This window comes from Prunus dulcis, chromosome 1, assembly GCF_902201215.1.
Source record: "Prunus dulcis chromosome 1, ALMONDv2, whole genome shotgun sequence".
Classification (NCBI taxonomy): Eukaryota; Viridiplantae; Streptophyta; class Magnoliopsida; order Rosales; family Rosaceae; genus Prunus; species Prunus dulcis.
The window spans coordinates 19706560-19719297 of record NC_047650.1 but is presented as its reverse complement, the minus strand read 5'-3'; the positions used below and the strand labels follow the sequence as shown (position 1 = coordinate 19719297).

Here is a 12738-nt window from a genome sequence, read left to right as displayed (position 1 = left end):
CCAATAAACTGAATAAAAATATAAAGATGTAAATTTCATTTTCTTGTCTTAATTCATTTTTACTTTAATTTTTGTTGTGTAATTTATTGGATCAAAATTATTGAACATTCGACTTAGCCTAGTAACTAAATATTTCATTTAAATATGACACATGTAACGATATTATTTTAGATAAAGGTGATAAGATCATGACCCATGAGGACCCAAGTATTATCCTAAACAAAATTATAAGTGATTGAATGGAGTAGAATAACGATATCAAAGTTAAAGAGAAGTTGATATCCTAAACTGCTAAGTAGAGAAGTAAATTAAACATTATAAATTTGTCTTTTGCCGACCTCTTTTAACCCCAAAAATAAATAAATAAATAAACCTCATTTTATAATTTGCAGATGTATGGTAGTCAGATTCAATGTGCAGATGCTTTGTCGTATATATAGAGTAGGTGAGTTGGCCGGTGGGGTAATGGTGATGAACCAAACAAAAATAGATCGAGTGGGATGCCGGAGAGTGACATTACGAGGTACTACGGCTATATGTCACATCTTTGTGTACATGCCGTCTAAACTTATCATTCATGTCGACATTTTTTGAGGTGTACATATGAATTTCGATAACAAATGACGTTTGCTATAGTTTTTTTTTTTCCCGAGTAACGCTAGTGCCTAGATACCATATTTTGTTTACGTGATTGCACCCAATTTCACATGTTCCGCCTTTCATATGAAATTTTGGTCGGTCAATGGAGGAAGACTCAAATGATTAATGATAATCATTTTGCTGTCATGCTTTTAGCTGAGTGCTTTCCGACCGTTTTCTTCTCGAAGTCAGACTACTACCGAGCTTCGCACCAGGGCTCGCGAAAAAATAACTCTAAATTGGCGACCAAGGAATGTGTTAAAAGTTAGATTATCTTTTGGGTCTACCAGAAATTGGTTGACGTATACGTAATTTGAAGAATTGACTTAAATAAAAGCTCCTCGCAAAAACAAAAATAAAAACAAAAGAAAGAAGAAAGAAGAAAGAGTCCCGAATCATCCTAAGAAATAATGTGACTAGGTAAGAATGCATTGGCAAAAAGTAGTAGAACATACGGCAGCACCGGCATTTACTAGACCATTTCTTAGAAAGCATCGGAAGGAATGACTTTTGACTATTGAAACCCTAACAGTAATTATTCTTTGAATGATAAATTCAGTCGCTTCCTTCTTCTCTTAAATGTACGTAGCATACAAGGAAAGCATGCATATATAAATATGACGCCAAGTGGTCGACGTCCATAAATACCCTACATAGTTTGCTTGCGCTGATTTAGGAACAACAATAATTAACTCAATACTGCGTACACACCATGGAGATTAAGTCATTCCAAGTCTACTCCGGCATGCTTGTAATTTGTTGAGCGGTCTAATTTCTCAACCCTAATTTTAATTGATCTTTAATTCTATATGGTTTTGACACTTTAATCATCATTTTAATTATTGTTACTCCAATGTGTCACCTGAATAAAGAAAACGGCAACTGATCGATTGGTGCTCTGTTTACTTTTGTTCTTGTTGTTGACAATTGCCGCCAATAACAATACGATTACCAATCAACAATAATGTTTAGCACAAAGAGTCTTTGCTCCTATCCTAACTGCGCGAAATCAATAATATATATACCAAAATTACCACTCGACTTCTTTGACAAATATATACCGGATACGTCATATGTATATAAATTGAAGATGTATGTAAGAGGCTTGTAACTCAAGTGGTTAAAATGACTACTCTGAATTTAGGGACGAAGGTAGAATTATAAAGTTGGGGGAGGGGGGTTTGAAGTAGAAAATACAAGTATATAAAACACATAAGTATTTAATAATTACATATTTAGAGCTAAATATTTCTAATTGAGTCATGTTTAATTTGTTTTAGAAGAAATTTTAACTTCAATTATAAGTTGTTTATTACAAATTCTATATGTTATATATAATATAATAGGGTGGCTCTGTCACTGCCTGAATCTAAAGTTTTGTGTCTCAATTCCCTTCCTCTAATATCGTTTGTATAAAAAATAAAACTAAAAATGGAGATGCGCGGATGCAGTCAAGATCGTTGAATTGACTAAGGAGGACTATATTAAAGACCACGGGGTTATGCATACATACATTGGAATGAGATGGAGCGAAGTGAGAATCGGTTGAGTGGGTGGGGCGGAGGAGTCCAGGAGTGAGCGACGCGGCTTGAAGGTGGAACGCGGATTCACTGATATTATATGTCATTTTTGAATTAAACAACCAAAAATAATAATAATTAACGGAGACAAGGACCGACTTTTACTTTGACTAAATTTCATACGTACACGATTCTTATTATTTTTTTGTTCATGTTTATACAAAAAAAACAATAATGGCGTGATATTCACCTTGTCTTTATTTGATTGAAGAAATCTAATCCTCTTTCTTTAATCACAACAACACAAAGGAAAAGGAAGTCAGCTGATTGGAAAAAGACAAAACCATAAGAAGATCCGAATTTCATATCTAATCAATCATATTATTATCCAGAAGATGCTCAGTATTCAGTCAGTATCTTTCCTAACTCTACTCTATCATACTATTGTTGTTCGGGGAGCGTTTTTCTAGAAAGGGAAAATGTGAAAATTATCGGTAGGTGAAGGATGGGAAATCAAACATTTGCTTTATTTTATTTCATAAATTACATTTTACAACTCTCGTGCATTGGAAAATACAGCAACCAATGCTGGAAAAGAACCAAGTTTCATTCATTTTATTAATCAAAAATCTCGTGTGTCACGATGACTTTTAACAAAATACGACATATAAATTTGAATGTCATTAAATTAAAGGATATTCATTGAAATGTCATATGAACTTATACCTTAGTTTCAATTTGTCACATGAAAAAAAAAATTAAGTGAAATGTCACCTGAATTTTTCAAAATTCATGATTTGTCACCTGACTTTAACATCATCCAATTTTCCAACTATTTTCAAGGGTATTTTAGTCTTTTTATTTTCAAGAGTATTTTAAAAATAGAAAATTCATTATAAAAAAATTATGAAAAGACCCTTGAAAATTATAAAAATTATATATCTTTTCACATTTAACCCCCAGCTATTTTTGCATTTAAGCTTTATTTTTTTATAATAAATTTTTCCATTTTAAAAATATCTTTGAAAATTAAAAGACTAAAATACCCTTGAAAATAAATGGAAAATTAGATGATGTTAAACTCATGTGACAAATCATGGATTTTGAAAAATTCAAGTGACAATTCACTTAATTTTTTTTTTTCATGTGACAAATTGAAACTAATGTATAAGTTCATGTGACATTTCAACAAATATCTCTCAAATGAAATGATCAAATAGGTAAGAAGTAAGTGAAAATATGAAGTCACTGATCTAAATGGTGAATTGGGTAAGATTTTCGAATCTACGACCGTCTTTTTGTTTTTTTATATAGAAGAGTTTGACAATAGAGGAAAAAGCTCTAACCACGTGGAAAATCAAAATATAGTGTGACAAATTTGACATTGAGATTATCATTTCCTTTGCAGTCTGAAAAGCCTGCATCAAGCCCGCCCAAGGGTTCTAAGCCCATTGGATTTGATCGCATATATTTTCACCCAATACGAAGTGTTATTAACTTTCTTTTGGTGGCCCTGCCCAAGCCAAGCCTGGATGCCAAGCTCAGCCCATCTCCAATCCGACCCTAATATTTTAATACTGGGCCAGCTCAATGATGACCCATAATCCATGTGAGTTTCATCTATGTTTTTGCAATATTTTCAAATTCATTTATTTTGGGCTTACTCAACATGTATTTTCCAATACTAACAGAGTGTTAGTTGGATTGGTACATGTATTTGGTATGTCCCTAAGTGGTCATGGGTTTAAGAATTCATGGTGCCCGTGTGTATGTGAGTTTTTCCCCCTCTTCTTCTTAACTTTGGAGCAAAAAAACAAAAAAAAATTTAATGTTCAAATTGATTTATTTAATACCAAAAAATGTGCTAACCTTCTTCACGTGTCTACTTAATAGGGTAACGGCTGCTAAAAGTTAAAACCAAATTTAGGTTCATGAAATAGTTAGTTAGAAGTAGTTATCTCCTAATAATACTGCTAAAAATGACTAGGACTACCACATTGAATGAGCCAAAAAAAAAGGGTTAATACTAATAATTCAGTCCATGCATCAATATATTGTACTTGCGCCGAAGATTCCAAGTTGATTATATGAAAAAGTTAGTAGCTAGGTTTGTATCTGACCTCGTTAGTTCCGTTGTATGTCCGCTGCTCGTTTATAGTTACTATTTTAGATTTGTTATTATCATCACCAATTGAACAATACATGCACAAATTTGCACTTGGGTTAATTTATATATATTTTTAGATAGAAATTGAAACCCAAATAACTACATGCAGCAAAATAATAAATAAGATATGGCAGTGAGGCAAGAAGATATAGGAATTGCGGGTGGCGCCTATGAATTTAAAGCGTCGTTGGCAATGTTGTGAGAGCAGCAGGCACCAAACGTGAACATGGAGCGTGCAGCATGTAATGTAAGTTGGTCTAATATAATTATTAAGCTGGCTCTTTCGAATTATTGAGACTCTCTCTCCCCTCCCTCCCAACCATTTTGGACAGCTAAGCTAATATAATTTATAATGAATGAATGAATGAATGATTTGTTTGTAATTGTGACCCCATTTTGATTTAGGGGAATCGTATCATATGATTCATCTTCATGTTTGTGCATGCTTAATTTTGCTTATAGCCTAATCAGAGAGACTGGAACCAGATTACACGTCAAATAATCATTAATGCCACATGTCTTGGCTCTAAGTTGGGTCCTAAATTCAATCGAGTTGAGAGGGCGAAGACTTTCCAGAATAATAATTACATAGATTGGATTGGATTGGATTGGATGATGCATCATCGAATACAGCTTTCAGCCTTTGGGTACCAAATTAATATACGTTTTAAGCCTTAATTAATTTGCACATTATAAGTTAACGAAGTCAACTGATTCTGACCACGTGTTACAAAAACAAACAAGTATCTGGTTCCGGTGTTATTTGCTTTGGACATGCATGGGGATCTGTGAAGAGATGCTGAGCTGAGCAGTGGTTTCCAAACGAGGCAACTTCTTTTGATCCCAGGCTTCCATTCAATATATAAAAACTGTAAATCTACGAGGGGTTTCAGATTATTATTAATTTGATTTAATTATCAAGGCGTCGCTGACACTTGAAATTAAGAGCTGACTTGTAACTTTGAGTTGTATAATTCAGCTTCAGTCTTTACATGCATATATAAATCAAATTGATAAGGAAAATACTTGTTTTCTTTCCTAAAAGTATAAATTTTTATTATTTTGTCAATTTACAATTTGATATGTGTGCTTTCTTCTTCTTTGATTTTTAATGAATTATTTTTGCATATGTGTGTGAAATGGTAATTTGCAAGAACTACGGAGCAATGTCCAATGCATAATAAGGAAATGATATTGGGGTATGATTTCCCAAGTGGAGCAACACAGGAATGGCGATTCTGATATCTCTCTTTTTCCTTCCTGTGATGAGAGAAATCTTTACGATTCACTCAAGCTTTAAGTATTGGATTTTTGAAGCACAAAAGAAGGAGACTCATAAATGTTTCATTTAACATGCATGGTAATATTCGTAGTTTATTATTTTTTTAGTACAAGCAATGATCTAATCTAAAGGAGAGGAAGATTTCTCATATACACACACAACTAAAATGCTTTAGGACTTTGAACTTGAAATCTCTTATTTACAAATCAAGATCATTTTTTACTGAATTAAACTTCATTGGCCAAAATTGATTATTATATAATATTAAGCTCAAAGAAGTTGTGTCAACATTATGCTCACATAATATATATATATACACTGCCGACACTATAGCATATTCCTAACTCATATGTAACTCATCTATCAATATATATGGGTTTCTTTGGTAACTTTCTTTGTTAGAGATAGAAAATAAGGAAAATGAAAGGAAACTTAAAATTATATTTGGCTTCGAAATATTTCTTCCATCCACATCCTATTAACATTTCTCTTCCGTTCTTCATCTCTAAGTCTATCCTTAGAGCATCTACAGATTGATGCTGCATGTTGCCTATTCACTCATTTCTTGTAAAAAAAACCTGAAAACTTCAACGAACTAGACAATGCAATATTATTATTATATTTATTTGGAGTAGTTGGTAGGTAGAAATTTTATAACCACAAAAAACGAAAGAAAGTTGTATTTTATAATAATAAAAATATGTGGGGCGCTATATGCCTATTTATTTTGAAGTAGGCAACGTTATCTTGTTGAGAAGAGAAGAGTCTATATATATATTGCTTATCCATTTATCTATTTCATTCAGGCAAGAAAAATACTGATGTGGCAAAATAAATAAGATTTGCCTATTGCATTGAAAATGCTCGAAAAAAAAAAGAACTTAAAACGTCAGAAAAAAGAAACTGAAAAGGTTACCGCCTTGAGATTTTGGTGTGCATTACCTACAAGAAGGTGTTGGGTTGGCTAAATTAATGAAGGGGGGGAAGCCTACTTGACACACTAGTTGGAAGAGAAGACAACAAAAGATGTAGACAAAACAAAACACAAAAAGCAGAAGCAGGTTTAAATTTGAATGGAGGAGTCAATATGGGCATCAACCAAATCTGACAGATTACAACTGGAGTGGAAGAGGACAGGTTTCGAATTGGTTAGAGCTGGAACACGACCCCCCAAAAAAGGCTATACTAGTTTTGTTTCAGGAATCAACTGAAGATGCAGTGCAGGACATTATCTCATAGGCATTAGGCAACACGTCCTTTCTCTGTCAAAACCAAGTCTAAGTCTGCATTATTATTTAATATTAACACAACATTATGTAGATTGAGGGGATTCATGTCATGTGCTCAGGTTACAACTGTTGCTAGACCATCCACATGATGTTGTTCATATTCATGACCTCATGTGCACCTTCCAATCCAATCCAATCCCATCCTACCCTACCCTACCCTACCCTCCCTCATCTCATTTTTCCATCCTTCTTGTTTTGTCCCTCGTCGGTTAAAATTAATGAAACACTGCTACGATTAGTTGTTTATGCTTATAAAATTATGTGCAATTATTTACGCGCGCATATAAATTTTGAAAAATAAAATCTAACTTTAGCTTGGATAGTTGGTCCATTCATCACTTTTCAATTGGCCCCTTATCAAAATCTAAAACGTGACACATCCATCTATGCGCATAGCACACCATATGAAATTTTCTCACTCTAACCAACGCACCTCGCAGGGTCCATTTCCAATGCTGAGTTGCTAATTTGTGAACCAAGTAATCCTAAACTAATAAATAAATAAATAAACCAAGAAAACTGTTCTGGATGGGGAGGCTGTTTTCACCGTAGATTAGGGGCTCTGCATTACGTATAGTACGTGTCACAATCCCGTAACGGAAAAGCTCTGAGCAGCGGTCTGCACGTGCATTACAAATATATGGGCTTCATCCTATGCACTTGTTATTTTATTTTATTAATATAGAGGAGGAAATTGAATCTAAAATTTTGAATGCAATGATAAATGTTTTTTTTGGTTGTTGAAAAATTTTAAGATTGTATTCATAATTCAGTAAAAAAAGTCATTAGTTACAAAAGACTAATATAAACTAATCATGAAGGGCTAATACAAACTAACCATAAAAGGCTATTACAATAACAGAACGATCAAATATAAAAATTCAGACAATCTAGTGGGCCTCTATTAACGATCACATAGGATCGAAAAAACTCTAGGGCTCTTTAGTTTTAACCCATAAAAAACTTAACTAATTTGGAAGAAAGATAATTAATTTTGCTTAATTAATATAAAACCAAAGCCACCTAATTTTACCAAAAGGACATCCAACAACCCGAAAATTACTACATGTGTTATTGTAGAATTGTACAAGAAGGGTAGAATTGTCTTATCAGAAGGGTAGAATTGTCTTATCAGTTGTTATTTTTTACCTGGCCCAACGAATCTGGGCCTCTCTTTGTGCTAATCCAAAATAGTAGTTTTTTCCTAGGTATTAAAACTAAAACCAAAATATCCAATATCTTACAAACTAATTAATAAAGTTAATTATGTCTAAAACCTAATTTTTCTAAAACTCTAACATATGCATCCTAATTAAAATTTCAAATTCAAAATCATCAAAAGAGATAAGACTTAAAACCGTCGTTTACTTTTAAAGTTTATCTTTGATAATGAAAATCCTCACCCATTTACTTTCTATTGGTGGCTTTGATGGGAGATTTAAATAAAGCAATACAATTAGTTGCTTCCACATCTGAATTCCACAATTGGCCAATTTTATCGACCGAATTATGGCTAAAATGATGCCGACTCTTTGCCTGGATACAGGCAAGCAGTTCCCAGTTTCACGCAAAGAGCTAGCTGTGTCCAAATGTAACCCATAGATAAAGAGACGAACACAAAAAGTGTAGGAGCAGTACTTTTCTCCATGGCCTCTCCTCAGAGTGGCCCAGGTTCAATACGGCCAGCCAGGCTCTCATTTCTCATTGGCCACAAGACAAAAACTGAGACAGAGTGATGGAGAAAGGGAGAGTAAAAGAAAGCCATAATTGTAAGTTTATAATTTCAAAAACATTCTTTATCTGTGTGCCCAAAACTGAAAAGTCCCTTCCTCTGTGCCAAAAGGGCAAAAAAATAAAATTGAACAGCTGTTATGCTACTAGTCCATTTTAATAATCTCTTAAATCATTTTTAATTAATTTTGACGACAAGTTAAACAATTTTAACAGAACCCTTCAATTATGTAATGCAGATGAAATCAGACACTACAAAAGGACTTGCCCTCTCCCCTTTTTCCTCATCACACCTCAAGTATCTCTCTCTCTCTCTCTCTCTCTCTCTCTCCCCCTGTGCTGGAGGTAATGCTCTAAAATCTTGAAGACCATACAGTTTTTATGTTGTTAGGAACTTAAAGAACGCTGCTTTTCAAGTCCAAAGCTTTGCTAATTTCATCTTTGCGAACTTTTGTTTTTGTGCAGAGAAATGGCTTCTTACCAACAATGGACGCTGTTTGTGAGTTTGCTGTGTTTGGTCTCTGCAACAATGGGAGCTCCCCCAAGAAAGCCTATATCAGTGCCATTTGGCAGAAACTATCAGCCCACCTGGGCTTTTGATCACATCAAGTACTTCAATGGAGGCAATGAGATTCAGCTCCATCTGGACAAATACACAGGTAGGAAAAAAGAAAAGAAAAGAATCTTTTGTATTATTTTGTGAACAAGTTTTCAACATTCGTATTCATGTATGCTTACTGGTTCTTGGGTTTTCATTTTTAAAGGCACTGGCTTCCAATCAAAAGGAAACTACTTGTTTGGCCACTTCCATATGCAAATCAAGTTGGTCCCCGGTGACTCTGCCGGAACTGTCACTGCTTACTATGTGAGTATTGTTTCTCAGTTTCTTTCATTTCCGCGTAAAAATCATTGTTTTGGGCTACCAAAGTTTGAAACTTTGAAAGAGGCAATCAACTCACAAATTTATATATGTTTTATATGTACACTAATGCAGCTATCTTCTCAAAACGCTGAGCACGATGAGATAGACTTTGAGTTCCTGGGAAACAGGACAGGGCAGCCTTACATTTTGCAAACCAATGTGTTCACCGGAGGAAAGGGTGATAGAGAACAGAGGATTTTCCTCTGGTTCGACCCAACCGCAGCTTACCACTCCTACTCTGTCCTCTGGAATCTCTACCAGATTGTGTAAGTTCCTCTTTCACCCTTTTTGCCTTAAATTTCCTCTGTTTTCTTATGCATATTAAAAAATCTACTAGTTTCAGCAAATTTCATGTCTCAATTAATGCACAATTTTGGGCATAATTAATAACCAAAGTAGTATCTATAAAAAGCTAGAAAAATTCCTTTGAGAAATGAAGAGAAAAAGAACAAAAACGTAGCTAGCCATTCCCAAGTAAATCAACGTTATTTTTTATTTTAGTACAAGCGATGCTCTAAATTACCGAGTTTGAACAATTGAGTGATTTTCGGAAAAAAAAAAAACACCCACGATTGAAATGTGGGTTTTTAGTATAAAAGTTTCTTTGACTAAACTCGTGCATTTTTTCAACCGACAAAACTTTTGAACACGGTAGGCAACCCCAATACACCCTATTTTGTTGGGTGGGGGAAGGGACGGGGAGGGAGAGGGAGAGTCTCCATTTTTTCTTCCCACTCTTTCTTTTTTCTAACTTTTTTGATACGATCCATGTTTTCGTCTTATAATATTTGGTAAAATCCCATATGGGGCTAATGTGTCTTTTTATGTTGGTGTATGGTCATGAAATCAGATTCTTCGTGGACGACATACCAATCAGGGTGTTCAAAAACAGCAAAGATTTGGGAGTGAAATTCCCATTCAACCAACCCATGAAGCTGTACTCTAGCTTGTGGAACGCAGACGATTGGGCCACAAGGGGTGGGCTGGAAAAGACCGATTGGTCCAAGGCCCCTTTCATTGCCACGTACAAGGGCTTTCACATCGACGGCTGTGAGGCCTCGGTGGAGGCCAAATTCTGTGCCACGCAGGGCCAGAGATGGTGGGACCAGAAGGAGTTCCAGGACCTTGATGCTAATCAATGGAGGAGGCTCAAGTGGGTCCGCCAGAAATTCACCATCTACAACTACTGCACTGACAGAGTCAGATACCCCACCCTCCCACCCGAGTGCAAGAGAGACAGAGACATATAAATTTATCAAACCCATGGATGCAGACACAGTAACACTGTTTTCAATTAAATTAAATTAAAATTAAACACCCCTAATTAATTAGCAGCTCTGCCGAACACCTACTTGGTGTTTAATTTGGAGGTGGAGGGGGTTTGTTTACGTCAATTCAATTTCTTATTGTAGTGGGGGGTTTACTTCCACGTATGGCTTTCATAAATTCATGGGATTTTATTGTATTGTTCAGTTATTATCGTTACTTCGGTTGTTATTCTAGTTTCAGAAACTATTATATATATATAATAATAGTTTATGTGTATTGATCCACGTATCATGGTTTTATGTGAGCACATGGTTTTCTTGGTTTGATTGATTCCCAGCAGCATCATGATCTCAAAGAAAAGGCAAAAATAATTGGTCTGCCAACGGCAGGAGGGCAGATGGGTCGGTGTGTTTTCATCTTTAACCCCAAGGCCACGAGGGGTTGCTCGAACTTCGAAATGTTTTGGAAGTATTTTAGAGGGATTTACTAAGATAAGGAATAATTGGATGAGGTGATGTCTTCTTGTTCAGCAAAAGTAATGATGCTTCCGAGATTTTTGTACATAAAAAAGTCTAAAAATGGTCAGGGAAATGGCCCTCCATAACTGCGATAACATGCCTCACTAAATTTAAATTAAGTCACTAATTAAGAGTCATTAGATCACAATTGGTGTCAGTAATTAAGACTTCTTTTGTGGGTTATTATCATAAAATAAGTCGAGCAATAAGAAGTTGGTCAATGTGGAGTATATGTGGTTGTAGCTGAATGTAACAAAATTTATGATCATTTTTGGATTGCTCCAAATGGAACAAATTACGGAGGGAAAGAGGGTGGTTGTATCTACTTTTGAGAGAGACTTTTGCTGTCTAAAGTATTGGTAAGTAACTGTAGAGAACCAAAAGAGAAGGGAAAGTCAAATGGCTCAGTAGTTTAGTAGTTTGAAGTAATTGTTCTCTTAGGAAAGGTTCTGGGTTTGAATCCTAGCATTCATGTAGTGTGTGTGAGTTTAGTATACTATCGCGTCTCTCAATAGGAAATGTTCCAAAAAAAAAAAAAGGAGATTGGAAAGAAAAGAGAGGAAGAGAAAACGACATGAAGCCAACTCACTCCCAATTATTAATGTAAAAGTTAGCATATTTAGCAGATTTCGCGGGTCAAATTGACTAACATGGAATGAAGCACAGCAGAGCAGAGTAACAAAGAATTAGTAAATATAAGTTTTTTTTTTACTTTTAGAAAAAGTTAAATTTTTTCTGAAAAAACAGAAAAACCCCTTAACTTTCAAACTAAAGACATGCAAATGTAAAGGATTTCTCAAGAAATCCAAAACTAAATAAGGGCATTTTTGTTCATTTTAGCTTCTTTTAAAAATATCTCTCTCCTTTAACTTTTTTCAAAATATCCACAAAGAAATTTGGTAGTGGCAGAGAAACCCTAATATTGGAGACTGAGAAACCATGAGCAGTCAATTAAGTTTTGAATAGGAGTAGTGAGTGGGGAAAAGCAAACAAGTCATTGTACAAAGTCACAGACGTTAGATGAAGTGTATAGTGATGTCTCCGTCACATCAATTATCAAGTAAATCGTCAATGTTTACATGTGAATTGTTACAACTACAACACAATACAAGATTTGGGGTTTGAAAATTGGTTACAACACATTCAACTATACAGGAACAACGAATAATAATATCACGCCCATTGAGTGTAATATTTCCATGTGTTCGTACTGACCACGTAAATGTATAAAAGAAAATTAGTGCGAGTGCAAAATCCAACATCAACATGTATCTCTACAAGTTTATATTGGGTTGGGTTTACTAAATAGGAAAATAGCTAATACACTCTACTGGGCTTGTAGTGAAGGCTTGGTCCTGCTACAAGTGGGTAATAAAAGGGTTTTAGGGTGGTAGGGTTTTG

The 12738-nt window shown here is 34.8% G+C and overlaps 1 protein-coding gene across 1 annotated transcript; it reads left to right on the top strand.

Annotated features, from left to right (window-relative positions):
• Positions 1-8617: 8617 nt before the first annotated feature.
• On the top strand, positions 8618-11052 carry LOC117626448 (probable xyloglucan endotransglucosylase/hydrolase protein B). The gene is made up of 6 exons (XM_034358153.1): positions 8618-8666; positions 8868-8973; positions 9094-9287; positions 9393-9493; positions 9623-9816; positions 10401-11052. Exons 1-6 carry the CDS (start codon positions 8633-8635, stop codon positions 10798-10800), a joined length of 1029 nt encoding a protein of 342 aa, XP_034214044.1. The 5' UTR covers positions 8618-8632; the 3' UTR covers positions 10801-11052.
• Positions 11053-12738: the final 1686 nt, after the last annotated feature.

What these genes read in the sequence shown, in the direction of transcription:
- LOC117626448 (XM_034358153.1), top strand. Translation starts at nt 8,633, where the DNA reads ATGGAGAAAGGGAGAGTAAAAGAAAGCCATAATT. An exon ending in AGTAAAAGAAAGCCATAATT is followed by an intron (nt 8,667 to 8,867) that starts GTAAGTTTATAA and finishes TATGTAATGCAG; the next exon opens with ATGAAATCAGACACTACAAA. An exon ending in TCTCTCCCCCTGTGCTGGAG is followed by an intron (nt 8,974 to 9,093) that starts GTAATGCTCTAA and finishes GTTTTTGTGCAG; the next exon opens with AGAAATGGCTTCTTACCAAC.